Source organism: Salarias fasciatus, chromosome 12, assembly GCF_902148845.1.
Source record: "Salarias fasciatus chromosome 12, fSalaFa1.1, whole genome shotgun sequence".
Classification (NCBI taxonomy): Eukaryota; Metazoa; Chordata; class Actinopteri; order Blenniiformes; family Blenniidae; genus Salarias; species Salarias fasciatus.
The window spans coordinates 12,709,722-12,737,635 of NC_043756.1; the positions used below are offsets into that span (position 1 = coordinate 12,709,722).

The 27,914-nt window shown below is 44.6% G+C and overlaps 3 protein-coding genes and 1 non-coding gene across 4 annotated transcripts in view; 3 read left to right on the forward strand and 1 right to left on the reverse strand.

Annotated features, from left to right (window-relative positions):
• Positions 1 to 178, forward strand: part of LOC115398612 (betaine--homocysteine S-methyltransferase 1-like) — a 4,703-nt gene extending 4,525 nt beyond the window's left edge. Inside the window, exon 8 of the mRNA XM_030105463.1 lies at positions 95 to 178. Coding sequence (XP_029961323.1) covers positions 95 to 176 — 82 coding nt within the window. The 3' untranslated portion in view covers positions 177 to 178. The remainder of the gene's footprint in view (positions 1 to 94) is intronic.
• Positions 179 to 9,446: 9,268 nt separating this feature from the next.
• Positions 9,447 to 11,990, forward strand: LOC115398613 (betaine--homocysteine S-methyltransferase 1-like). Its single transcript, XM_030105464.1, has 6 exons — positions 9,447 to 9,564; positions 9,680 to 9,792; positions 9,872 to 10,063; positions 10,577 to 10,724; positions 10,816 to 10,998; positions 11,758 to 11,990. Exons 1-6 carry the CDS (start codon positions 9,489 to 9,491, stop codon positions 11,988 to 11,990), a joined length of 945 nt encoding a protein of 314 aa, XP_029961324.1. The 5' UTR covers positions 9,447 to 9,488.
• A 2,228-nt stretch (positions 11,991 to 14,218) lies between these two features.
• On the forward strand, positions 14,219 to 27,826 carry LOC115398607 (junction-mediating and -regulatory protein-like). The gene is made up of 10 exons (XM_030105454.1): positions 14,219 to 15,273; positions 19,642 to 19,815; positions 23,295 to 23,445; positions 23,996 to 24,165; positions 24,260 to 24,425; positions 24,703 to 24,872; positions 25,062 to 25,139; positions 25,355 to 25,450; positions 25,545 to 26,091; positions 26,175 to 27,826. Exons 1-10 carry the CDS (start codon positions 14,476 to 14,478, stop codon positions 26,480 to 26,482), a joined length of 2,658 nt encoding a protein of 885 aa, XP_029961314.1. The 5' UTR covers positions 14,219 to 14,475; the 3' UTR covers positions 26,483 to 27,826.
• On the reverse strand, positions 20,595 to 20,666 carry trnaq-cug (transfer RNA glutamine (anticodon CUG)). Its single transcript has one exon. It is a non-coding gene; the product is annotated as a tRNA-Gln (tRNA).
• Positions 27,827 to 27,914: the final 88 nt, after the last annotated feature.

Genomic DNA, 27,914 nt, shown 5'->3' on the forward strand with positions numbered 1-27,914 from the left:
TAACATAACAGAGGACAAAATCCAAGTGAAAATGAGAGAAGATTTTCAACAGATGTTGTTTTTTAACTTACTAATGTGCTAAATTTCGTCTCAGAGCTGGTCGACAGTACTGGGAAAACCTCCTGCCTGCCTCTGGACGCCCCAAATGTCCTTCCATGGCGACACCTGCGGATTAGAAATAGGACAAGGAGTTGAACCAGTGTCATCTTAGCAGGCTTGCCTAGATATTCAAGGCTTTCTTTTTAAATCACACCTGCGATGGTTTCAAAATCTAAAACGCCTCAACTGACAATGTAATATTTGTTGATCAATTTAGTTTTATCATCTCCAATTGAAAATTTCTTGATGAATATTGAGTGAAGAAAAGGGTTTCTGTCTGTTTCAGACTTTGGAGATTGTCCAGGCTGGTGTGTGTTTTCTCTGCTGATGTTCAGACTTCATTTGTGACTCCTTAAAAACCAATCTTTACATTTTAACTGCTGCAAAAGTGTGAATTAGTATAAATTACATGAACAGTTTCAATCATAGATTAATCAGTTCACAGTTGATTGCATGAATGTATACATTTTCTGTATTAGCCTACAGACAGTACTTGTGTTTTCCATTATCGTGTATTGCTTGTGGTGTATGGTATATCATGTTTTCCTATGAAAATATGAAACTGGTGCAAATGCCTCTAAATGTGGAGATGAAAAACATTTGTTCACATAATTCTTTATTGTGCTGAATTAAGCTGAAATTGTATTTACTCTGGGCAGCAGATGAGGCCAGTCATTTTCATGCTTTTACTTGTCATTGTCTGTGTTCAATTTTCTTGAAATTCCGTTAGATTTATCAGTATTCGGGTATTAGGACACATTTCTGTGCCGTTAATGGAAACGTCATCTTTGTGGGGGATTGTAGAGGATGGGCGTGGTTTGCTCTCGGCTGCAGGAGAGAGGGAGGCGGGGAAGCGGCTCAGGGAGCCAGTGTCCAAGGTGCGGCAGGTGCTGGCAATTGATTTGATTACTCTCTCCTGCTTGAAGTAGTGTGCTGGACCTGGCGGAGAGGAGAGAGAGGAGCAGAACTGGACTGACAGCAGCAGACTGGAGAGGCCAGCGCAGGCAAGCCTGAAAAGGCTGAAGACTGGAATGACCAGGATCGAGGACTGCGCGGTGTGGCGGCGGCTAAAGAAGCCTGCCGAATTGAGGGGTGGGGGTTGGGCCCACTGATGGACAATAAAGGAGGTTCGAACTCACTGGCTGTGGATTCACCTGTGTCTAGCCAACCCGCGGGGGTGGCACTTGTGTGCTACAGAGATAAAGAAGGAAACCTCCATTGACGAACATTCAGTGGAAGACTGAAAAATTGTTCATCCATCCATCCATCCATCCATTTTCTACCGCTTATCCGGGGCCGGGTCGCGGGGGCAGCAGTCTCAGCAGGGATGCCCAGACTTCCCTGTCCCCAGACACTTCCTCCAGCTCCTCTGGGAGGATCCCGAGGCGTTCCCAGGCCAGCCGAGAGACATAGTCTCTCCAGCATGTCCTGGGTCTTCCCCGGGGTCTCCTCCCAGTGGGACATGCCCGGAACACCTCCCTAGGGAGGCGTCCAGGAGGCATCCTAAACAGATGTCCGAGCCACCTCAGCTGGTTCCTCTCGATGTGGAGGAGTAGCGGCTCTACTCCGAGCTCCTCCCTGGTGACTGAGCTCCTCACCCTATCTCTAAGGGAGCGCCCAGCCACCCTACGGAGGAAGCTCATTTCGGCCGCTTGTATCCGGGATCTTGTCCTTTCGGTCATGACCCAAAGCTCATGACCATAGGTGAGGGTGGGAACGTAGATTGACCGGTAAATCGAGAGCTTCGCCTTTCGGCTCAGCTCCTTCTTCACCACGACGGACCGATACAACGACCGCATCACTGCAGCCGCTGCACCGATCCGCCTGTCAATCTCACGCTCCATCCGTCCCCCACTCGTGAACAAGACCCCAAGATACTTGAACTCCTCCACTTGGGCTAGGGTCTCTCCACCAACCTGGAGGGGGCAAGCCACCTTCCTCCGGTCGAGGACCATGGCCTCGGATTTGGAGGTGCTAATCCTCATCCCTGCCGCTTCACACTCGGCTGCGAACCGCCCCAGTGCATGCTGTAGGTCCGGGTTCGATGAAGCCAACAGGACAACATCATCTGCAAAAAGCAGAGATGAAATCCTGTGGTTCCCGAACCGGAACCCCTCCGGCCCCTGGCTGCACCTAGAAATTCTGTCCATGAAGATTATGAACAGAACCGGTGACAAAGGGCAGCCCTGCCGGAGTCCAACATGCACCGGGAACAGGTCCGACTTACTGCCGGCAATGCGGACCAGACTCCTACTCCGGTCATACAAAGACCGGACGGCCCTTAACAAGGGGCCCCGGACTCCGTATTCCCGGAGCACCCCCCACAAGACACCACGAGGGACACGGTCGAATGCCTTCTCCAAATCCACAAAACACATGTGGACTGGTTGGGCAAACTCCCACGAACCCTCGAGCACCCTATGGAGGGTATAGAGCTGGTCCACTGTTCCACGGCCAGGACGAAAACCGCATTGTTCCTCCTGGATCCGAGGTTCGACTATCGGTCGGATCCTCCTCTCCAGTACCCTGGAATAGACTTTCCCGGGGAGGCTGAGGAGTGTAATCCCCCTATAGTTGGAGCACACCCTCCGGTCCCCCTTTTTAAACAGGGGGACCACCACCCCGGTCTGCCAATCCAGAGGCACCGTCCCCGACAGCCACGCGATGTTGCAGAGACGTGTCAACCAAGACAGTCCCTGCACATCCAGAGACTTAAGGTACTCAGGCCGAATCTCGTCCACCCCCGGTGCCTTGCCACCGAGGAGCTTGCCAACCACCTCAGTGACTTCAGCTTGGGTGATGGACGAGTCCACCTCTGAGACCTCAGCCTCTGCTTCCTCCACGGAAGACGTGGCGACGGGATTGAGGAGGTCCTCGAAGTATTCCTTCCACCGTCCAACAATATCCCCAGTTGAGGTCAGCAGCTCCCCACCTCCACTGTAAACAGTGTTGGCGGAGACCTGCTTTCCCCTCCTGAGGCGCCGGACGGTTTGCCAGAATTTCTTCGAGACCGACCGATAGTCCTCCTCCATGGCCTCCCCGAACTCCTCCCAGACCCGAGTTTTTGCCTCCACAACTGCTCGGGCTGCAGTTCGCTTGGCCTGCCGGTACCCGTCAGCTGCTTCGGGAGTCCCATGAGCCAGCAAGGCTCGATAGGACTCCTTCTTCAGCTTGACGGCAGCCCTTACTTCCGGTGTCCACCACCGGGTTCGGGGGTTGCCGCCACGACAGGCACCGGAGACCTTACGACCACAGCTCCGAGCAGCTGCTTCGACAATGGAGGTGGAGAACATGGTCCACTCGGACTCAATGTCCCCTGCCTCCCTCGGGACATGAGAGAAGCTCTCCCGGAGGTGGGAGTTGAAAGCCATGCTGACAGAGGGTTCCGCCAGACGTTCCCAGCAGACCCTCACAACACGTTTGGGTCTGCCAAGTCTGTCCGGTTTCCTCCTCCGCCAGCGAATCCAACTCACCACCAGGTGGTGATCGGTCGACAGCTCTGCCCCTCTCTTCACCCGAGTGTCCAAAACACGCGGCCGGAGGTCAGATGACACGACAACAAAGTCGATCATCGACCTCCGACCTAGGGTGTCCTGGTGCCAAGTGCACTTATGGACACCCCTGTGCTCGAACATGGTGTTCGTTATGGACAAACTGTGACTAGCACAGAAGTCCAATAACAGAACACCACTCGGGTTCAGATCGGGGAGGCCGTGCGATCCAATCACCCCCTTCCAGGTCTCACTGTCGCTGCCCACGTGGGCGTTGAAGTCCCCCAGTAGAACAATGGAGTCCCCAGTCGGAGCACTGTCCAGCACCCCTCCCAGGGACTCCAAGAAGGCCGGGTACTCTGCACTGCTGTTCGGCCCGTAAGCCGAGACAACAGTGAGGCACCTATCCCCGACCCGAAGGCGCAGGGATGCAACCCTCTCGTTCACTGGGGTGAACTCCAACACATGGCGGCTGAGCTGTGGGGCTACAAGCAAACCCACACCAGCCCGCCGCCTCTCACTGCAGGCAACGCCAGAGAAGTGGAGAGTCCAGCCCTTCTCGAGAGGTTGGGTTCCAGAGCCCAGGCTATGTGTGGAGGTGAGCCCGACTATATCTAGCCGGTACCTCTCAACCTCCCTCACAAGCTCGGGCTCCTTCCCCGCCAACGAGGTGACATTCCATGTCCCTAGAGCCAGTCTCTGTGTCCGGGGATCGGGTCGCCGGGCACCCTGCCGTCGGCTGCCACCCAATCCACACTGCACCCGGCCCCTACGGTTCCCTCGGTGGGTGGTGAGCCCACCGGAGGTCAGGCCCACGTCGTCCCTTCGGGCTGAGCCCGGCCGGGCCCCGTGGGCAAAGACCCGGCCACCAGGCGCTCGCTTACGAGCCCCAACCCCAGGCCTGGCTCCAGGGTGGGGCCCCGGCTGCGCCATACCGGGCGACGTAACGACCTTTGTTCTTTTTCTTCTCATAGGGGGTTTTGAATTGCTCTCAGTCTGGCCCGTCACCCAGGACCTGTTTGCCATGGGAGACCCTACTAGGGGGCATAAAGCCCCCCGGCAACATAGCTCCTGGGATCATGCGGGCTCTCAAACTCCCCCACCACGTTAAGGTGGCAGTTCTTGGGGGAGGAAAAATTGTTCATGTTTTCCTTAATCAATGTGGTATCATGATCAGCTGACAATGCAATAGAACTGGATGTCTGTCCCTGAACCACATACGTGCCCAACTTGTTTGCTTACAATCTCCTCCTCCTCGGCACCACAAGTCAAACCTATGCATTTTCTTGATGTGGAGTTTAAAAAACACGTAGTCCACCATTGGCTGTCAGGTAAATCAACAATAAGTCATATTAGCTTTCTGAGTGTGTCAGCAAAAATGAAAGACTCTCCCAGAAATGTAAATCACTTTGTTTCGTTAAATGCATTATTGACTACATATTGATTTGTGAAATGTGCTGTAATTGATTGTCATGAGTTTCCTTTCTAACAAAAAAAAAAAAAAAAAAAAAAAAAAAACACCTTGAAGTCCTATGAATGAAAATGTAGTTAGAGTGGAATGATATTTATTTTTAACAGCAGCTCATAAAGAAAAAACAGACATTTAATTGAAATGATTTTTACTTTGAAGCTGTGCCCATTATTTGAATTAATGTTGTCCCCGTTAAATACGTGTGGCACTACTCAAAATGTGTGTGACATTATTTCAGGATGTAGATGAGGAAGAGGTATCTTGCTTCAGCTGATGAGGTCAGTTTTGTTGTTTCTTTTGAAAATGAGCAATTTCATAAAACTGTATGATTGTAAGTGATTATGCTAACTATAAAAAAAAATTAATTTGTACGTCTTGCATGTTCTCGCTTTGGCCTTTCATGCATCTATTCAAAGGGGGTTGATGTCTCTCAGGAGCATGTTTACATGTCTCAAATTATCCATCATCACCAAAGTGGAGGCCACAGAGTTTATGGATCTGTTTAATCAGGTAGGTTATAGGGACTTTTTTAATGAAACACATTGGACATTTAGAAAAATATATTCCAATAAATCCAATAATGCAAAACAACAGCACAAAGTTAAAAGAGCTACCAGTGGGAATAAAAGAGAAAAAACACTATTTTAGATATATAAACCATATTCCACACATGTGATGTGGACAAAGTATTTTCAGCCTTCATATTTCTGCAGAAACTGATCAAACAAAGGTATAAATCAAAGTCCCTGTGAAAGACGGATAAAAACAGTTTATGACTCATTTATAAATGCAAAAATTGTTATAAATAATCATATAACCATTTTTTGGTGTCAACAAAGAAAAAAAATCCTCAAATAACTAAACATAAGTTGCATCAAGGTTGTCACTGATAAGCCTTGACAAACATTCCACTGTTTGGTGATGAGCTCTCAATGCCAGAATTGCCAAGTTTCAGATTCAATTGAACAAAATGAATTAATGTCATTATTACCTCAAACCTTTTCTCGTAAAATGCTTTACATTTTCAATTTTGTACAAAATTTTAAAGGAAATCCTTTTCATTTTCAATTTTAATCTGGTTTATTCCATAATTGCAAACCAACTGGGTACTACCCCAATCTGATCCCATACAAAATTAAGGAATAAAAAAAAACACATTGACTAGTTATATTCCATGAAATGTCATAAAAATGTGAAAAAATGACAACATTTACATTAAATGTTTAGTAATTACGGTAAATTAAATATGGTGCATTTTATTGTGTTTTGTAACACAACAACAACAAAAAAACAATATTGCTTTTAAACCAAAACATTGTTTCAAACTCCTCAGTCAGGAACGTTCTGATGACATCATCAAATTTGCAGAGCTGCTCATTTGCATATCTAGGTCAAATTAGATGATGACGTCAGTTAAAAATGATACATTGTTGCCAGCTCCTTGCAGGCTGGCCCAGGGCGCCATGCATTGGTTCCGTTGATCTTTTTTTTTTCTTTTTTTTTTGACAGGTGGAAAGTCATTGTCCTGCGCCCCCTTGTGAGCACATAAGAGAACAGCAGCTGCAGCTGGTGGTAAATCGCTGGGAGCGAATGAGTTTGAGGTTTTTGTAAGAAACCAAACGCTATTACAAAATTAAAAGATGAAAACTTCTTACGTACTTACAGTAAATCATCTAACATGGCCCACCTCCACACTTTGAGAGTCATCGATCAATATAATAAAATCATCTATATTCAAACTGTTTTCCTGAAGTATTAATGGGAGAAATGTCAGTATAAGCACCATCTGGAGTTTTCTTTGTTATGCTGTCACTCACAATGCCACGCCCCCCACAAATTTCATTTTTTTCAATCGTTTTTTTTTTTATTTTAAATGTCTTCAGCTTCATAGATTCTTTCTATTTGACTTACCTTTATACTGAGACAACACATTTATGCATCATCAATTAACATAAGAAGTTACTGACAACCTTGTTTTATAACTTTCTCTAAACAAAATCTTTGTGTGGTGCCCTCACTTCATTTAACTGATTGAGGCGACTGGCAAAGAGAATTTTCAAAACTTTACAAAGGACAGACATCAAGCCAAGTCTTTGAAGGCAGTTAAAAAAGAAAAGGATGCTCAACTGAGTCAAAGGCTTTGTAGAAATCTGTCTGGCTGACTCCAGCATGCACACTAAACACCTCCTGTGACTTTAAGGAGCCAGTCGCTGCTTTTTTTAGGACATGCAGACTAAACGGATATATTTATACAGATGTAGTGTGAGTCACAGCAGCACAACAACACTGGCAGGCTGTCTGTTTTCGTTTTCTCTCTGCAGCTCGTGAGCTGCTCAGCTGCAGCAGGAGTGACTCATTGATCGAGAGAATGAACATGATGAGTCGTGAGTCACCGTTCAGTAAAGTGACTCGCTGCTTTTGGACAATTCGTTCATACTTGAACTTCAAAGTTCACACGCTCCTCCCAGTCTGTTCACTTTATCCCCCTTTTTTGAGATATTTTTCTTAATCACACGCTGTATCTGCAGACGGTGTGAACTCTGCAGAGCTTCAGGCTGCCATGGCGAACCAGAAGAGAAGGGTAAGTCTGCAAAACAAACGCTTTTCAGTTCATAAATTAACAGAAACGAAACTTTTGGCGCTTCTCTTCATTATCTATCAACATTGGCTGCCTTTTACTTACTAGGTTGAGCAAACAATCAGCAGTTTAATTATAGCTATTTGCTAAAGCCCACAAGCCTTGCTGACTTTCACTTCAGTTTGATACCACACTTTAATAACATTTTGACAAATATTTTTTTAAATATTTCTAGTTATGTTTGTCCAGCATGGTCTCTATTTGAAACAATAGCCCACTGACAGAAGTTAGATATTAATGATACCTGAATGACAGCTAGATTAGTTGTATCTAACAGATAATAACAACAAAGCAGGAGGACTGTAAAACACTGATAAGGTAGAAAAAACTATTGGGGACAGAGTCAGACATGCCAATAGAGGACAAAAGAGTCAAAATTAAATGAATAACTACACCAGTAAAAAAATATTTAAAATTATCAATAATTAATTGAGATTGGAATTAAAGACATACATTTGTGTCATTAATTAATTAAAATACTAATTCATTTTTTGGGGTAAAAAAAAACATGAATTATTTAATTATTTATTTATTTGCTTCTCAATTAGATTAATTGTTTCATGGTCCAGTGTTGCAGTGCTTGATTAATATATTTTCTCAATGTGAGAGTTGTGATCGTTACACCTGATTGGTTACTTTTGCGCATTAAATCAAGACTGATTGATCCCAGATAACAGGCCGATTCAGAGCTAATGAACATGCTCCAATGCTCTGGGTGGCGCTATTCCAAATATTTACTGTGTTATCAGTGGAAACAAGCATGGTGTCTGCATATGAGGGAAGCTATGCTGCAACATTAAATAAACACTTAAACAGTGAAATAATTTCATTTTTTGTTTCTGTGTTTCTGCTTATATGCATTGTATTTTAATCAATTATTGGCAAATTCGTGCACTGTTTTCCAAATTTTATCAGTTAAAGATACATTTAAAGTTATAGTTACGTTTAGTTTACATGTATGAAATACCAACGTTCAACACCGATTTCTGGGACAAACACTACATTTGAGCAATGTCTGAATGTAGATATAAAGCAGTACATTTGATTTAAATATTGATATAGTCCCTCCAGAGCAATACAAGTAAAAGCTTGAATGTCGATGCATTTTGTGGAGTTACTCAATAACAACTTGTGATGTTAAAAGTAGTGAAGAAGATTGCACAGTGTAAGACATACTGAAATTGATATGCTTACAAAATACAAGGTGAAAAACTCAACAATGTCACTTCATTAAGGTATTGTGAATATTTGCAGTTTGTGAAATTAGTGCCTTCCACTGTTGTTTTTTGATTAGGCTATGCATATTTGAATGTTTCAACTTTTGTGTTTAGGTAAAATAAGAATGTGCGCAATTTTTCTGAGAGAAAGTAGTATCCCACATAAAGTATGTGAAAACTGAAAACAAAGTTTTGCAGTTGCTTGGATAGAAAAAAAAATAGATGTAGGTTTATAGTAGATTATATAACCAGCACAGCACTGTTATTGGTTCCCCTCCAACTGCCCTCTGTGTCTGTTAAACATTAACAACAGTGTCCTTACATAAACTCCTTCAAAGACTGAACAATATGGGGCAGGTATAATTAAATTATTGGTGCACAAACACTCCCAAAACATTTTTTTTTCTCAGTGTCAGCATGCTATGATAACATGTCAACAGACTGCAATGCAATCAAATTATCAGCCACTGCAGTCAAGTGTACATGGATTGAATATTTTGTGTGTCTGTCTGGAGGGTATCTTAGAGCGCCTGGATGCCGGGGAGGTGGTTGTGGGAGATGGAGGATATGTGATGCAGCTGGAGCGGCGTGGCTACGTGAAGGCAGGGCACTGGACACCCGAGGCTGCAGTGGAGCATCCTGAAGCTGGTATACATGTTAAATACACTGTTGTGGTTTTTATACATACAGTATATGCACACACACTTCACACACACACACACACACACACACACACACACACACTTTTCTGTCTTTGTTTCAGTGCGGCAGCTGCACAGGGAGTTCCTGAGAGCTGGAGCCGATGTGATTCAAACCTTCACTTTCTACTGCAGTGAGGATAAACTGGAGCTCAGTGGCAATGTCACCGACATCTCTGTCAGTTTCAAAACAAATGAAGAAGAAGAAGAAGAAAATGAGAGACGTTACAGCTGACATTTCTTGATTTCTCCCTCAGGGTGCTCAGATCAACGATGCAGCCTGCGACATGGCCAGAGAGGTCGCCGATGAGGGCGGTGCTCTGGTGGCTGGAGGTGTGTCCCAGACTCCACTCTATGCAAATAAAGGCAGTGAGAGTGACGTCAAAGCCATCTTCAAGAAACAGCTGGATGACTTCCTGAAAAAGGACATTGACTTCTTCATGGTGGAAGTAAGATCATCAGAACAGCATCAGATCTTAGTTTGCATGCGTTGTTCAGAGGCAGCAAATATGGACTCTGTTACTGCACTCCATTAGGCTTTTCAGGTATTTGTATTTAGCTTGACCTTCTTTTCTGATGATTGTTTACTTCTGCTCCCTAACTTGGAACAAAACCAAGTCTCACAGCAAGCATGTTACTGTCTAGTTCCATGTCTTTACAATGAGAGATGAAAGCAGGTGATAGTTAAGTTGCAGAAGGGAAGAAACATAGGAGCGATCAACTTTGGTTTAAGATACAAATTCTAAAAGAATTTTATAGTGTTAACATGGCTTACAAAGAACATTGTGGATCACTGAGTTTAAAAGTTCATTTTCACTATATACTCTGCACTCAGATGTGTCTCAACCTGTTTTCAGTTTTTGTTGTGGGATGTTTTCAGTATTTCTTTCACACTGATTTCAGTATTTTGGCTGAAGTTGAGCGCGTGTCTTTGATGACTGGGTGCATACCTTTTTCTGCAGTACTTTGAATATGTCGAAGAGGCAGTGTGGGGCGTGGAAGTCATGAAAACTGGTGGGAAACCTGTAGGAGCCACACTTTGCATCTCACCTGATGGAGACAGGAGTGGGGTCCCACCTGGAGAGTGTGCCGTGAGACTGGTCAAAGCTGGTACATAACATTTCCTCAGCTGTTTTTCATGTATTTCTGAAATTATAACTGCATCCTGTAGGTGTTTTATGTGACTGTGTCTGACTTGCAGGAGCGGACATCGTGGGAATAAACTGCCACCTGGATCCACTCACATGTGTTCGCACAGTGAAACTAATGAAAGAGGGTCTGGAGAAAGCTGGTCTGAAAGCACATCTCATGGTCCAGCCGCTTGGCTTCCACACACCAGAGTGTAACATCGGAGGATACGTCAGTCTCCCAGAGTTTCCCTTTGGTTTGTTTCAAAATATTACTTTAATACTAAACAACAGCAATGTCATCTACCAGCATTAGTAAAATAGTCCACATGACTAAACGATATAGCTTTGACTCAAGGGCCTTCATAAAAATGACACTTTATATTTCCAGCGATTTGCCTCAGTAAGATGAGCGTGTGCTTATATATGTAGGATTGATTATATTTAGTCCAGAATTAAGCATTTAAGTCAAACAAATCATAAATACAAGTTTGAAATGAGTCAAAAAGTGTCTCGATGTGACTGGTTTATGTTTTAACTCTGGTTAATTGGGAAGAAGACAGTGCTATGGTGTGAGAGTGACAAGAATAAAGTGAATTTGTTCTTCCTGTAGAGAAAATGGTGAAGAAGTCCACCTTCATTATTGCAGGGCAACACTTGTACCAGGATTTGTTGATTAATGATTTTATTGCATGTACAAGTTTGGTCAGTTAATAAATCAAAGGTTAGCTTTGTTTCTCTTGCAGCTCTGTGAATGTTTAATATTTGTGACCAGTGACCATAAAATAATTAATTTGTGGGGTAAGAAGTGAGGCAAAGAGTTGTTTTTGTCAATGCAGAGACTGAGCTGTAGATAGTGTAGTTTTCCGAGATCAGTTTACTGAGAAAACTGAAAGATTTTAGGGGTTTTACAAGCTTGCTCCTGCCACTTGAAGTATGTGAGCGTGGCCGATTTAAACTTTTTACATGTGAAGTTTGAAGAGAGCTTCAGAATTAAATTTTTCATCTCTTTTCAGCTCTGGAGACCAGAATCATCACGCGCTGGGACGTCCATAAATATGCCAGGGAGGCTTACAATGCAGGAATCCGCTACATCGGTGGCTGCTGTGGGTTTGAGCCGTACCATATCAGGGCCATATCAGAAGAGCTGGCAGAAGAGAGAGGATTCCTCCCACCGGCCTCAACGAAGCACTCACTCTGGGCAGCTACTCTGGAGACACACACTAAACCCTGGGTCAAGGCCAGGTAAGACACTCACACTTATACATGGGCGCATGTTGGTAGTTAACATAACAGAGGACAAAATCCAAGTGAAAATGAGAGAAGATTTTCAACAGATGTTGTTTTTTAACTTACTAATGTGCTAAATTTCGTCTCAGGGCTGGTCGACAGTACTGGGAAAACCTCCTGCCGGCCTCTGGACGCCCCAAATGTCCTTCCATGGCGACTCCTGCGGATTAGAAATAGGACAAGGAGTTTGAATTAATTTCAATCAAGTATCACACCAGCAATGGTTTCTTTTCCAAATCAAAATGCATCAATAATTTATTGATTGATTCACTTTTGTCATCTCCAAATGAGCATTTTTTGATGAATACTGAGTGAAGAAGTAAATGGTTTTAGTTTGTTTCAGTCTTTGGAGACTGTCCAGGTTTTTGTGTGTTTTCTCTGTTGATGTTCAGAACTATTTTTTTGATTCTTTTCCATATGTCAAAAAGGAGGAACATCAAACTGAAGGAAACAGCCAATAGCTCCTTCACACTTGTCAAACATAACCTTATAAAGCTTTTTCATAAATTTGTATTTACAAAATGATTTAATTTAATTCTGCTTCAGGTTGTCTGAGAGATTTTAATCTTACTATATATTTGTCAAAGTTTGCTGTGATGCTTAATCTGGATATCATCACAGTGGATGCTTCTACACACGGGAGTGACCGAATGTTAAAAATATCTTTAAATGTAATACTGAACAAGTCATGGATTACAAAATTAACAATGAGTAAAATAAGCTCTCTGAGTGTGTCAACAACAAAGATTCTCCCAGACTGTGCAACATCTTGTGTGTTTCACAAACTACATGATTAACAATGTACTGTTTTTATTTGGTAGTACTATAAATTATTGTCATGAGTTTTCTTTCCAAATAAAAAACATGTTTAAGTCCTACAAATAAAAAGGATTTGTCCAGTTAAAGTGAACTAAGATTTGTCTTTAACAGCTGCTCAATAAAAACAAAACAGATATCTCATTGAAATGAAAATTTGAAGCTGTTCTCATCATTTCACTTAGTCTTGTCCATACTTTTGACACTACACAAAAAAGTTTACTTCAGCACTAAAAAGTGGGATCTTGTGCTGAAGTTGAGGTAAGTTTTGTTGTTTATGTGATATCTCAGCTTTTTAATGCATAGCATTTTTTTAAAGTAAATGTCCAAGCAGTATAGTTAAAATACACTGTTAAAGGATCAAACAACCTTGAATATATTTAAAAAGTTTAATCAAACAACATAGAACTGTATGTGTTAAACACTTGATAAATTATTATATTCTGAAATCCTAGCTATCAAACAAATTAATTTGCATGTCTGGTAATGCACCTGCTGTTTTAAGAATGAAAACACCATGACATTCAATCTGAGTCAAGCACGTAAGAGCTCAGATGTGAGTTCCATCTTTCACAGTTTTTTATGTTTTTCATAAAATTAATATTGTTGTATGAAATGTTTGTTTTTTTTGTCGTGGTTACAAAAGGACATTGATTTAGTCTCACACACACACACACACACACACACACACACACGCAAGACGGTTTGCCAATGGTATGCAACAAAAAACGCATTAGTTCCCTTTGACCTCAACATTTATTTAACTGTACTAACTGAGCTTATGCCAAGATTTAGTGGAAAGCAGCATATTTTTTCAGATATTTGAAATGAAAATATTTTATTTTTTATGTAGTTTTAATGTTATTACAGTGGGTCAAATCATGACAAAGCACTTTTGCCAGAGGCCTCTGTTGGAATCATGGCTGCTAGTTTCACCAAAAAAAAAAGTCATTTTAAAAAGCAACTGAAAATCTTTATTTTATTTAATTTAGCATTTTGGTTATCGACTGCTTTCTGATTGTCTTTCATTGTTTTTGTTCAGTCTAATATTATCATCCTTCACTGGTCGTGTTGTTGTTGTTGATGACGTCACAGTTTGTTTGTTTTTTTGGTCGGAATCCCAGTATTTCCCACAGCCCGTGAAGGCAGCGCAGTCCAGAGTCTGCGGTCCTGAAGGCATCATGCGGATGTTGTGAGTTTTTCAGACGATGCTAATGTGCGTGGTGGAGCCTTGTTATCCTGTCGATGCACGGCCCGAGTCGGCTGTGTGTGCACGATGCGCGCCGCAGCTCGGGGACGCGGCTGTCGTTGCGTTGTGAGAGCGGAGGTCCGGAGCTCGGCGGACCGCTGGACGGATAAACTCACCGCCGCCTCTGCGTCTGCGTCTCCCGCTGACGGCTAGCTGGAGGCTGCGGGAGGAGCCGGAGGGAGGCAGGTGGGCCAGAGATGGGAGATGACACCGCGCTGCTCCACATCCATCCGCCCGAGCGAAGGAGGAGAGCCCCGGAGGCCGAGTCTCCTCGGAGAGGAAGCGGTCTGGTGTTTATAACGGCGTAGCGCACACCCGCATCCCGCCGCTGACACCGTGCCAGCGTCGCTTCCGTCCGCGGAGCCTGTTTTCTGCAGAAATGTCCTTCACGATGGAGGATAACTTGGAGTCGGGGTGGGTGGCCGTTCGCCCCAATGCGTTCGAGGAGAAGGAGAAGCATAAATTCGTGTTCATCGTCGCCTGGAATGAAGTGGAGGGTAAATTTGCCATTACGTGTCACGACCGGACGGTCCAGCGGAGGAGCTTCGGGAGGGACCCTCCGCTGGATGGAGACAAAACAAGATGGCCCGAGAGTCCCGTCAGAGAGAAGGTCTTCCGCAGCCCGGGCAGAGGAGCCGCCGAGGCTGCGGCCAAAGGATGCAGCCCCAAAAGCAAGCCTGCGAAGGCAGCGAAACCGGGTCCCGAGAAGAGTCCTGCCTCCCCCGTCAGTCCGGGCACGGAGCTGGTGGAGCCTCCGGAGGACCAGCTGTCCCCCTCCATGGACTGCCTGGACCTGGAGGAGCTGGACACCCTGAGCAGGGAGGACTGCAGCTGGGCCGGACTCTTCTCCTTCCAGGACCTCCGGGCGGTCCACCAGCAGCTGTGCTCGGTCAACTCCATCCTGGAGCCCTGCCTCCCGGTGTTCCCGGAGGAACCGGCCGGGATGTGGACGGTGCTGTTCGGCCCGGCCGAGGTTCCCGAGACGGAGATGGACGAGCTGTGCTGCCGTCTGCAGGTGTACCTCGGTCACGCGCTCGACACCTGCGGCTGGAAGATCCTCTCGCAGGTTCTGTTCACGGAAAACGACGATCCGGACGAGTACTACGAGAGCCTGAGCGAGCTGAGGCAGTCCGGGTACGAGGAGGCGCTCAGCCGGGAAACCAAACATCTGCAGGAGGTGAGGCGCGTGTGATCCTCCCACTGCACCACTGCACTGGATGCACATCTGGAAAAAACTGTCTGCAATTATGCCTGTGTTGCACTGACCACACACACGCTTTTTGTGTCCATATTGTAGGTTCAACGAACTCAAACTGTCTTGACAGTAGTGCAGTAATAATTAAATTAAATTCACATTAGAGTGCTTAAAGCCACTCATCTTTTATACAACTTTATCCACTGTCAGGGTCACAAGATGCTGGCGCTCACATTGCTCAGGGTGTGAAACAGGTTACCAGTCTTCTACAGGGCAACAGACACACACATTAACCAAAAATGCATGTGTGTGAGCAGCAGGAGGAAAGCAAAGTTCCTGAAGAAAACCTTCACACTCACAGGCAGAACATGCAAACTCCACAAACACAGACTCCTCCTAAGAAAAACCTGAAAGTGAACTGTTGACATTCTCACGGTGGGCTGCGAACTGTGGCCTTCCTCACATTAGTGTATAACTCATAAAAGGGTAAGGACAGCAAAAGTCTGATTTAGAAATACTTTCTACATCAAGGTTAAATGACATCACTTCACATACACACTGCATTGAATATTAGAATTAGAGATGCATCAACAGATTATGTTACATGTACAGTATTTGTTCTCAAAGTGGCATGTGAACCAATATTTGAATTGAGTGTTATTCCTGTTTGGTATAACTTATTAAGTTATATATGCCAGTGTTAGTGATGCACATTTTTAAGTGACATACTTAATTTCATATAAATCATAACAGTAAAAAATCTAGCATAGTTGGACAGCAAAGGTAAACAGAAAGTGATCGACAAGTATTGTGATTATATTTTTCATCATTACACAAAGCATGAAAGAAGAACATCTGAATCATCACTTTGGCTGTATCATTTACTGTCCAAGTCAATGTTTTGCTTGAGACCAAAAACTGGTGCAGTGGAGCTGTGTTCTGTGTCCAGCCTGAGCATATCATGTTTTCAAAGACAAAAATGAAATGCTGTCTATTCAGCAAGCTGTCTTTGGTTTCATAAATTGATTGAAATTTACATTAATATCTCCTTGCACAGGAATATGCCAACTTCACAACTTCAGGGCAGTTTGTGCAATTTGAGGAGGTTGACAAATAAAACCTGCTCTTTATTTATGGTCTTTATCATGACTTGAAGAGTTTTGTATGAAAGGAGGGACGCCAGACGTTACAGTAGGTGAACTGACATCAAGGAGACAAATAAGACCAATAAGAGGAGGAGGAGGAGGAGGAGATTCAGTGGAAGATAAATATCTGTAAGTCATTTATTGAATAAGCTTGTTGAAGTACTGTGGCAACTAAGCTTGTGTGACATCTTTGCAGCAACCATGACGTCTATTTTCACCCCTTATTGTTCAGAACATGGCCATCAAATAGTATTTCTAATTAGTTCCCTTGGATATATTCCTTTTGTCTTTTGCGTTTATCCATGGTATTTCTAGGAAGCCACATTAGGTCACGACAGAGAGCTGTTGGGGGTCAAGGGTCTTGCTCAGGGAGCCGCAGTGGTGACCCGTCCGCTGTTCAAATCAAACCTGCAAACTACTGATGCCGAGTCCACTTCTTTACCCTCCAGACTAAAATTGATCAGACTGACAGGCAGTGGCTTCCACGATCGATCCGACTGACGACAACAACAACCAGCGGATATTTTTTTCTCACCGGATATCTGCTGGCTGCACTGGAACCCTTTTCCCCCTGAGGCTTTTGGCCTTTTGCTCTGACAGGGTGAAGCAGACAGACAAATGCGGATTATTGTTGATTGGTTGTACTAAATGAAATCCAACCCACTAATTGTAGATTACGACAATCACAAAACAATCATGTTGAATTAAAAACCTGCATCTTTATCACCAAAGCTCATAAATGTGGCTAAAATACCCTTGTTCTTTATCTATAAGTGCAAGTGCAGATATTAGTTTAGAAAATGTTACAAGAGCAGATGTACTGAACCCTCACCGAATTAAGTTAAAAATACAGCTTCCCAGACATCCGCAACATGATAAAGTACAAAGCAATCATCCTTTCAAGGATCGTTTTCCTGGCTGTGTCTCTTGTACCAGCTGGCAGCCTTAAACAATTCTATTAAAAAAGACCGTGGATGAGAAACATCCTGCTTGTCTGAATGTGCTCTGCCCTGTCTTATCTGACGCACTGAGGGCTGTGCTGCTACTTTTTCTTAAATTCACAGACATCTATAGTCTTTTCTCTGTAATTGTCATGATATTCAGCGACGTCAGTAACTATCCTGTGATGTAAGTTAATGTAAAATGATTAAATGAAATATAGCTGCACAAAAGCTACTGATACAGAGTAACTTTACCGCAACAGCAATTTTATTTATATAGAGAGAGACTTCCGTCACAGACTGACAGTGTTATTATGCGGTGTGTACACAGTGGAGACACACTCCAGGTCAGGCTTGTGATTGTTGAGCCTTTGTTAATATAAGCAGACGCTGGCACTCACTTCGTACACATTAATGCATCCTTGACTGGTCGAGCCAGACAGAGCAAGAAGTCCTCTGAGAGCGGAGGTGAGAAAGACCCTTGATGGAAGGCTTTTCAATTATTAGCATCACTACATTACTCCCAGCCAGCGCCAGGGAAGCTGCGTCAGCTTTGAGTGTTACTGGTATTTATGGATTACATTTCTTTTAAATACTCATAATATTCACAAAGGAAATGTGGGTCTGGTGTGGCATAGCCATTTTTTGTGATGTGTTCTGACTTCACCCTGCATCAAGTATTTAAAACATGATTATCTTTAGTGTTATTCAGCTTCCCAGGTGAAGAGCCTTTACAAAGAATAGACTTTTTCAGTGAAGTTCCAGATCCTCTGGAGCTTTGTGATGGAGGAGAGGTTGAAGTATGATGCTAGCTCGTTTAGTTTTTTTTTTTGCATTGAAATAGTGTCAAAGCCAGACTGTGATTGTACATTTGTGAAGAGAATCATGCTGAATGCTGCAGATAATATGTCCCTTAAGAAACCTCAAACTTTTTCCGACATGAGTCTGAAGAGAAGCGCTGTGGCAGGCATGATGCCCTTTCAGCCCTTTCAGCAGGTTTGAACAACCAAACAAGCACAAAGTCAGGACATTTCCTGCAGTCTCATTAAACGTGGAGCAGGCTTTGTGTCCATTTCAACCTATTTACACCTGGGGGCATCATGAAAAATATCACATACACTTTCTGAGAACATATCCACACTTTGAAAGAAACCACAGAACAATGTTGGAGTTGTTGACCTTCAAATAAAATTATGCAGTCTTTTTTTTTTTTTTTTGCTCTGCTCCAGCCCACTTGAGTTTTTATATCTGGCTTTATGTGCTCCCTTAACTGAAATGAGCTTGGGTGTGCTCACTGATATAACAAAGATATTAAAACTGAAAGACTACAGTTATGTTGATGTTAAAATGAGAATGTCATCCAGGTATTTCCTCTCCGTCCCACCCTTTGGCAGTGAAAAGACATGATAAGTGACACAGACATATGTCCACCCAGTCGGTCCCCACTCACACTCGGAATACAACAAAAGACCATTCACAGGAAGTGTTGCTTTTTTTCCTTTTCCTGAGGAAAAAAAAAAACAAAGAGCAGAACATTCAGTTTCACAGAAGGGACAACAACCAGCCACAGCTAATTTTTTTTATTGTTTTTGTCAGTTCAGGAGTCCCGGTTTATTTGAAAGTGTATATTGAGCTCTTCATCACAGCCTGGGCTCTGTAATCTGTAGTTCATTTAAAAACTGTTATTTTGGTTAGCTCTGCTCTCTCTCTCTCTCTCTCTCTCTCTCTCTCTCTCTCTCTCTCTCTCTCTCTGACACACACACGTACGCACACACACACTGACTGACCTATCGATCCCCCCACTCCATTTGGGGGCTGAGTTAATGGCTATTTTAGTGCTTGCTGGTACCCTACAGGACTGTTCAGTCTGGCAAAAATGTGTGTGTATTGATCTTATTCCCAGCAGCAGGAGCAGCTCTGCTCATTTAGCCACAGTCTATGCATCCAGATATAATTTACAGTTACACAAAGCGTCCTCGTAGTCCCACAGTGAGGAGCAGCTTCTCACGGAGTGCTGAGTGAACACTAAAAGACGGGCAGTGGGTGTAATGTGTTACAGCACTGCTTTGCACCAAAAACTGAATCCCACTATTGCAATCCTTCACAAGCATATTAGCTGTGTGTGACGTTTTATGAAAAAACTCATTTTTGTTGTGTTCTGTTGCTAAAAACCTTCAAGCAAGTCCAAAATCCACCTAAAAGTGGATTTCATGTTGATAGTAGGAAATAAAAAAAGACCTTCTTGCCTGTCTTGTGTGCTGCAGCTGCTGGAGAAGCACAGGAGCATGGACAGCATGGTGGAGCTGCTGGAGCTGTATGAGGAAGAGGACCAGGCCTACGGAGGTCTGCTGGAAGCCTCCACACAGCTGTACCAGTACCTGCTGCAGCCCTTCAGAGACATGAGGGAGCTGGCGATGCTGCGCAGACAGCAGATCAAGGTAACTGTTCGCACCTCACTAGACAGACATCCTTGGAATGGAAAATATTTGTCGGCAAAAATTCTCTCAGACTGATATTTTGTGAACCTTTGAGTCACACTATCCTACTAAGTACACATGCATGTGGATGACCTCTGTAAATGCATTGTTTCTTGTTGGTGTTTATATGTTCATCTGTGAAATTGCTGGCAGAGATTCAGTGTGTTTCTGGATTTGTCTCCAGGCACAGACGCTGAAGGTCATAAAACACAACTGGCGGTCACACCAAGTCCTCATGTGTCTTAAAATAGACGCTGCTCTGCGTGTATCGCACATTGTGTTTGTGCATGTCTGACTGCACTGTACAGTATAATGAAAGGAAAGTTATCTTGTATATTATGATTGAAAAAGGGAGATGCATTCAAAAGGAGGAGGGGATCTGGTGAATGAATGGATGATAGAAAAGCTTTGTACAGTCTTTGCTGTGCTGTTGGTGGACTTAGACATAGATAGGTGTTGTTGACACTGAAAACAGGAAGCTCAGAGGTCTAGAGATGGAAATAAGGACTCTAGTTTAGGTGTAGCTGAAAAGAAAAATCACCTTTCCTCTGTGGATCTCATGTCAGCGTTGCTTGTTTTTCCATTCATATCAGAACCAAGTCAGATAAGTTGCTGTCGCTCTTCCTTTGTGTCTCTGCTGCTACACACTCTCTGGTTTTCACTGCAGTGCGTTAGGAACACTCACAAAACATGTCAGCACAAGGCCACTCCGAGAGGAAGTCTTAGAACAAACAAAACTCAGGTCCCACCGAGATTTGAACTCGGATCGCTGGATTCAGAGTCCAGAGTGCTAACCATTACACCATGGAACCTCCCATGAGTGCAGGAGGCCGCGAGCGAAGGTTAGACTTAAACTTCCGGGTCTATTAATAGCTCCAGCACAGCGTGGTCTTCTGTAGCTCCTCCCTGGGAATTTCTCTGGTGCCTGTTTGCAGGCCCAGTCTGTAGGTTATTATTTATATGTATTATTTTCATAATCTTTGGCCATAAATTGATACTGTTTTAACAGTTTGACAGAATATTAAGCTGGTTGCCCAAAGATGTAGTTTTGATTGTCATGTGTTATTTGTTTCTTGGACATATTGTCAGGTTTCATCCACTATTTAGACAAAAATACTGACACAGAGCGTAGTTCATGAACATTTTTGTCCAAGAGAAAGTTTTTTAATGAGATCTTTGAAATAATGTTGCAATAAAAGGATGTTTTTCCTTTATAGGAAAAAGAAAGCTTACCTGACAGGTTTCTTTGACTGTGAAGTATTAGGGTTTAGAAAAAGGCTAAATCTGGAAATATGAGTGTACGGTCATTAGGATGAGTGTACCTCACAAAATCCACAGTTTGCACATTTTCTAAAAGTAGCATTAGACTCTGACATCTTTAGTTTATTTTCATTTTTCATCATGAAAATTTGATTCGTTCTTCAAGGTTCATACAACATTTGAAGTCCACCATCGTAAACCACAACAGTAAAACTTACTGTGAATGGCATCAGTTGTTTTGAAACATCAATTTCTGCCTATACCAACTATAGAATCCCGAAAAAAATAGATTTTTTTTTTCATGAAAAGGAATTCCGTTAAGACAACAAAGTGAAAGGAAAAAAGAGATATTCATACATTTGTAATACCGTATGTGGAAAGAAGAACTTGTGGAGAAATAATTGTGGTGTTGAATGACCAATAATTTTCTTTTATTTCAATAATGCTGCTCTCATTTAGTTTGGGCAGAGAAAAAAATGTTGATAGCAATTGGCAAAATTATTAAGATAATCTCGATACATGGAGTGTAATTACAATCATAAACCCCACATCTGTATTTCAGTTGACATGTTGATACGGAGCTGCTGGAGGTCGATAATGTAAGAGGACAAGAGGAGAACTCCACAGTTTTTATTTAAAGTTCACAAATAAGTGCATGTGCGATCAATATAAGGATGTGGACGGAGGTAAAAACAAAGGAGAAAGCAATTTGCTCAGTTCAGACTCAGACTTCAGGAAGTTGCAGAGGCTACTAATACTGGTGCATTGCTGAAGAGTGCAGCTGAGCTGCAGCAAGGTTACTTGGGGTCAAACGAGTGCGGTGCAGCTCTGTAGCACTGCTGTGATGGGCTGTTGGCAGTTTTCTGGATACTGCATTTGTAATTTTCTTTTTTGTTTTATTTGATATTTAGTTTTTTGTTGTTGTTTTTTTCCTTCTTTCCCTCAAATGCATGTGGTGGTTTGGCTAAAATATTAAAAACATTTTCTTTAATAAATTACATTGCAGCGCAACAATTTTGCAAAATGGAATTCAGAAAATATCATGCAATTAAATTGTATGAACTTTTTCATTTTCTGCCGCTTTATCCCTTTCGGGGTCGCGGGTGGCTGGAGCCAATCCCAGCTGCTGTGGGCGAAGGCGGGGTACACCCTGGACAGTTCGCCAGTCTGTCGCAGGGCTGACATATATAGACAAACAACCATTCACTCACACATTCATACCTAGGGGCAATTTTAGGGTGATCAATTAACCTACCATACATGTTTTTGGACCGTGGGAGGAAGCCGGAGTACCCGGAGGGAACCCACGCACACACAGGGAGAACATGCAAACTCCACACAGAAAGGCCCCGAGCCCCGTCCAGCATTTGGACCCAGGACCTTCTTGCTGTGAGGCAAGAGCGCTAACCACTGCGCCACCATGCGGCATTATTCATGAAATATGTCAGTATGAACTTTCTTGGGAAAACTGTATTTAATCACCTTCCCAAAAGTGGAACTGATGACTGAGCTGCTGAACTGGATTGCATTAGATTGTACCTAAAGTAACATACCAGTGTTTGCATTTCTTGTTTTTATAAGACAGATTTTAATTGATTCTTCATTCATGTTGAACTCAAAGAAGAATAAAAGCTTCTTTTAAGTTAGTTTTAGAATGGAGGACACATGTGTGACAAACCTGCTGTAATGCAACTAAGGAGGAGAATTTTGGGAGGACCTGATGTTGCTTCTGTGTGCATTAGTGTCAGTTTCTAATTTGTTTTTTTTCCTGCATGAAGCTGTTTTTCTCTGCCATTGATTCTACGTGACCTTATTTCCCTGCACTGATTGACTCAGATGTTGAGGACAAACACCGTATGCCTCTTTTTAGCGGTAAACTTACCCATTTTTGCCACTAAGTGGCAGTAATGTGTGACATTTTACTGCTGCAACTACTCTGTGAATTTCAAATCGGTGAGCAGCAGTGTTGTTTTGTTTCCTTTGGCTGTTATGAGTGCCTGTAGCTCGGTGCAGACGTACTTTTTTATTTCATTTGATTACTCATTTAGTGTATCCCGCATGTATGTGTGTATTAACTGCAAATAACTTTCTCTGATAATAATAAAATATAATTCATATTTTACTTTTTAAATAAATCCATCAATCGGATCTGTTGATCAATGTTCATTCTCATGTTGCAGATTTCTATGGACAATGACTATCTGGGCCCGAGGCGGATTGAAGCTCTGAAGAAGGAGGACTCGGACTGGCAGAAGAAAGCTCAGGACGCCGTCCTCAACATCCAGGAGTTCACCGTTAAATACTTTGAGATCACTGCCAAAGCCCAGAAAGGTGCCCAGCATCCCGTCACAGTCACTGGCAATATCGAGTCTGTGCTCAGCAGCAGAAGACTGACTCCGAATAATTGCACACACACACAGTCACACACACACACTGGCATGGCATTGATCTGTGTGTGGATTTAGATGAGTGGATCAGTGCAGACGGCCCTGCTCTAACGGGGACAGGAAGAAACAAGGACAACCTATTGATCGAACAGCTCTTTCCTGCAGACTGTCTGTGCTGCTGCTCCACAGCGCGCCCCTGCTTATCCTAGTTTTTTAATCCTCCCTGATTGGTTCAATTATTATCTGATATTATCTGATTGGATTAAATAGTTGCAATGCCCACTTGTGACCAATAGGTGTCTCCCTTTGTATTCCCACTGAAAAAACATTTGCCTATGTGAGGCTTCTGTTATCAAAGGACAGGAAATAGTGGGTAACGACCCACTCATTCTCAGTGGAGACAACTGAACATGAACGCACGTCTCGTTTATCTGTGTGGAAGTCTCCGTCATGCATCTGAACAGTGACTTTTGTTTGTGTGTGTGTGTGTGTAGGGGTGTATGAGCGTATGAAAGTTGACCAGCGTAAATTCGGCAAATCGTCGTGGACGGCGGCGGTGGAGCGCATGGAGAGACTGCGCTACTCTGTCGCCAAGGAAACGCTTCAGCTGCAAAGAGCCAGAGAGATCTGTCTGGAGCAGAGGAAACACACACTCAGAGAGGAGGTCTGGCACTCAGCGCCGCAGGGTCACACGCACACACACCTGAATACAGGCGCGGCTTGTTTTCGTTACAGATGTTGCCGATTTATCTCCACAGATGCAGAGTCTGTGCAGCGGTGAGGATGCCATGGCACTCTTAGATCACATGGAGACGCAGTACTACGAGCTCCAGCTCCAGCTGTACGACATCCAGGCTGAGATACTGCAGTGTGAGGAGCTTCTCCTCACCGCTCAGCTGGACAGCATTCGCCGACAGATGACAGGTATTTTCGCAAAATTTACTTACTGCGTTGTTTGAACAACATTAAGTTATTTATATTAAAACAAACTGCTGGAAACTGTGTGTGTTCATGGAGTGACTTGATGCCGTACTGAGGCCCCACCAGCACAGACATTGGGAGGAAGTTGATAAATATATAGACATCTAGACGCAAAAGCCAAAGTTTGAGGCACATTTCAAGCATTCTCAGCACAGCTGTCCTTGAGGACAACTTTTCGGTGCTCTCTCCAGCTCTGGTATTTATGCGTGTGTGCTTTCAGAGCGTCAGGATGAGGTGGTGTACTATGATACCTTTGAAAGTGCAGATGATATAACAGGGGATGATACTGCAGAGAGAGAGGAGCTGCGCAGACTTCAGGTCAGCACCCGACAGCTGGAGGCGCGACGAGGGCGCATCACTGCCAAGCGGTCCTATCTGAGGAACAAGAGGGTGCGTGCGCCTCGCTCACCTTCATTTTCATTCATTTGGAGTTCATCACTGCTACTGTGAGCTGTTTTTGAAGGGGAGAGTGTATTTTATGTTTTAAATAAAGACTGAGGTCAGTAAATCTGTAATGATGTTAGGGTCCTCCGATTGTGTTCAGTGTTGATTTTTTTGTTGTGTCTCCCCTTTTTGTAGGAGATTTGTGTATCCAATCACACCCAGAAACAGCAGAGGCGTCAAGCCAGGGACTCCATATCCCACCAAGTCTTACAGGTGCAAGATTTTCTAATGCATCTCACATATATATTACACTCCTTAGTCCAATTCTGATTCATGTGAAAGCTCTCGAATGCCAAGACACGATGTATCCACGACGGACTGCTGACATGTTCAGTGTGTTCGGATGTGATCTGCTCCTCGCAGCCCTCAGTCGGACTAGCTGATAATATCATTAACTCTCTCCTACTGCAAACGCCTACATTTTCCAGCTGAAAAATGAAGAGGAAGAAGATGAGGAAAGAAGGAGCAGCAGAGTGAGTCAAGAAAGGCAGAGAACTCTGGACAGACTTCGAACTTTCAAACAGGTCGGAGTCCTCTAATGTCTTATTGGCCTAAAGTTTCTCCGCATAGTTAATCATTTTTTTACAGACGGTTTTGCATCACTGTGTGTTTCTCCAGCGATACCCGGGCCAGGTGATTCTGAAGTCCACTCGACTTCGTGCGGCTCACACGCGAAGGCGAGAGCGAGGCAGAGGCATGGAGATGAGTGGCGTGAGCGAGAGGGACGAGCCCGTGGACTCGGTCTGCGTCCAGACGCAGAGCCAGCCGCTGTGCCTGAGCACCAGCGTGCAGACGGACCCCAGCCCCGGCTCCACACTCACCACCCAGCCCGTCACCACCCTCACCGTCTCGCTGCCCCCGCTGCCCGTTCCCAGCCCCGCAGACTCCTCCTGCTCGCCCTGCTCCTTGTCCTCGCTGTTGGTGTCTCCCATTTCCCCTCCTCCTCCCCCACCGCCTCCGCCGCCCCTGCCAGCGAAGGAGGAGCTGTCTCCCTCCGGGAGCCCCGGACGACACGGACAGCAGGTCGAGGGGAAAGGTGCGGGAGAGGAGCTCGCTCTGTCGCCACTCGGCCCTTTCATCCCTCGCTTCTTTGACAGCAGCCAACTGGTGAGCGCCCGCAAGAAGCTGAGGAAGACTCCAGAGTTTGACACCCACAGCAGAAAAGGTACCGGGACCACGAAGCGCCGCTGTTTCACCACCGCCACGCTCTACTCTCAGTAGCCAGTCACGATCTGTCTTCCTCCGCAGTGAGTTCGCCCATGGACGAAGTGCTGGCCTCTCTGAAGAGAGGCAGCTTCCACCTGAGGAAGGTCGACCAGCGATCCCTGCCTCCCACCAAGGGCGACGACGATCCCAACAGCATCCTGGCGCAGATTCGCAAGGGAGTCAAACTGCGGCGGGTCCCTCGTAAAGAGAGGAAAGACCTGGGCGAGCTCCCCGCCTCCACCGACCCGCTGACCAGGAGCATCCACGAGGCGCTGCGCCGCATCAAGGAGGCCTCGCCGGATTCCGATTCAGACGACGACGGGCTCGCCGGTCACGACTGGGAGAGCTAGGGGTTCAAGACTTACCATGACACACACGCACCCACACACACACACACACTCGTATGACGCACTGTACTGCGCTGTAGTGTGAACACCCGACACACTCAGTTCCTCACTCATTCAAGCTCACACAGCCTGGTCACACATGTACCAAGTGACGAGGACAAGGCCGGAGTTGTTCCGGTTATCAGCCGCTCACTGAATACTCCAAAGGTCAATCTGTTCACATTTTTTCACACTACATTCAAAATCATGCAGGACTTTGTTTGTGTTTTTACTCCTTCTGTATGTCACTGTGATCGTATCCCTGTACTAACGGCCATGTTGGATTTTATTTTTATCGAGCGTACTGTGGAAAAGCTCTGCACAAAACATTTCTCTGCGACACACTGCACTGACACTGACTGGTGAAGCGGAGAGCCGGATGTGGAAAGTTATTCTAGCCAAGAGGTGTGTGATCTTTTCACTTCACGGCAGTGTTACAAATGAGAAGCTGTTACTGCGATATGAATATCTCATGAGCGCGGCGAGAACTCTCATGAACATGTGGGAGACGGGAAGTGAAGGATTACATCAATATTTAAAGTGGGATCACTGGATTCACTGCCAGATTGTAAACCACTACATCATCTCTCCCCAAACTTCTTTTTGTTTTTAATCAGTCGCGTCTGCTGGGCCAACCTGACTGCGCCACACATCTGATTCCTTCTCGTTTTGCCTGGGTTTGGTCGTGTCAGACCGAATGAGGACCCCTGCTTGTTGAATCAGACAAACACGTTAAATCCTCCAGTCTGCGAAATCAGATTTGTGCCCTTCCCCCACGTTTGTCCTCTTCCGGCCTTCACCTCCTCCTGCTCTCACCCCCTCACCGGGTGAGTGAATATGTATCGACCCATCTGTTCGACCGCGGCATATGGCGAGGATGGAGAGCCACGGCAGCGTGGAGTGGCTTCATCATTAGTGGAAACATCTAACAAGGCCGCTAATCTCAACCCGGCCGAGCAGAGGAGGAGAGGATTTAGACGTTTTCTTCTTAGCAGAGTTCTGTCACGGCCTTCACAGTGTGGGCAGATCTGGTTGGTGATTCCCAAACTTTGTACGTGGGATAGTCATGACCGAGCCGTGAAGCCGGTCACGCTTGTTTGAATGATGGATGGTCTGTGGGAGGCTATATTCTCTCCACGCCGCGGGGAGTCCGTGTGGGCTGCGGAGCAGCCGGTCGTGATTGATGCGCTTTCTCTTGCCGTCTTTTTCGCCTTCTCTCATCCCCTTTTATTGCGTCTTCTCTAATTTCTTTCTCCGCTCTCAGTGGGCTGAAGCGCACAGCGGGAGGTCTGTTACTCACCGTGATGGGAGGAAAACGTGCTAACACAAACTTGCTCACTAAATTCACATCGTCATCTTCAGAAACCTTTCACAGTCATGTTTTTTGTTTTATATT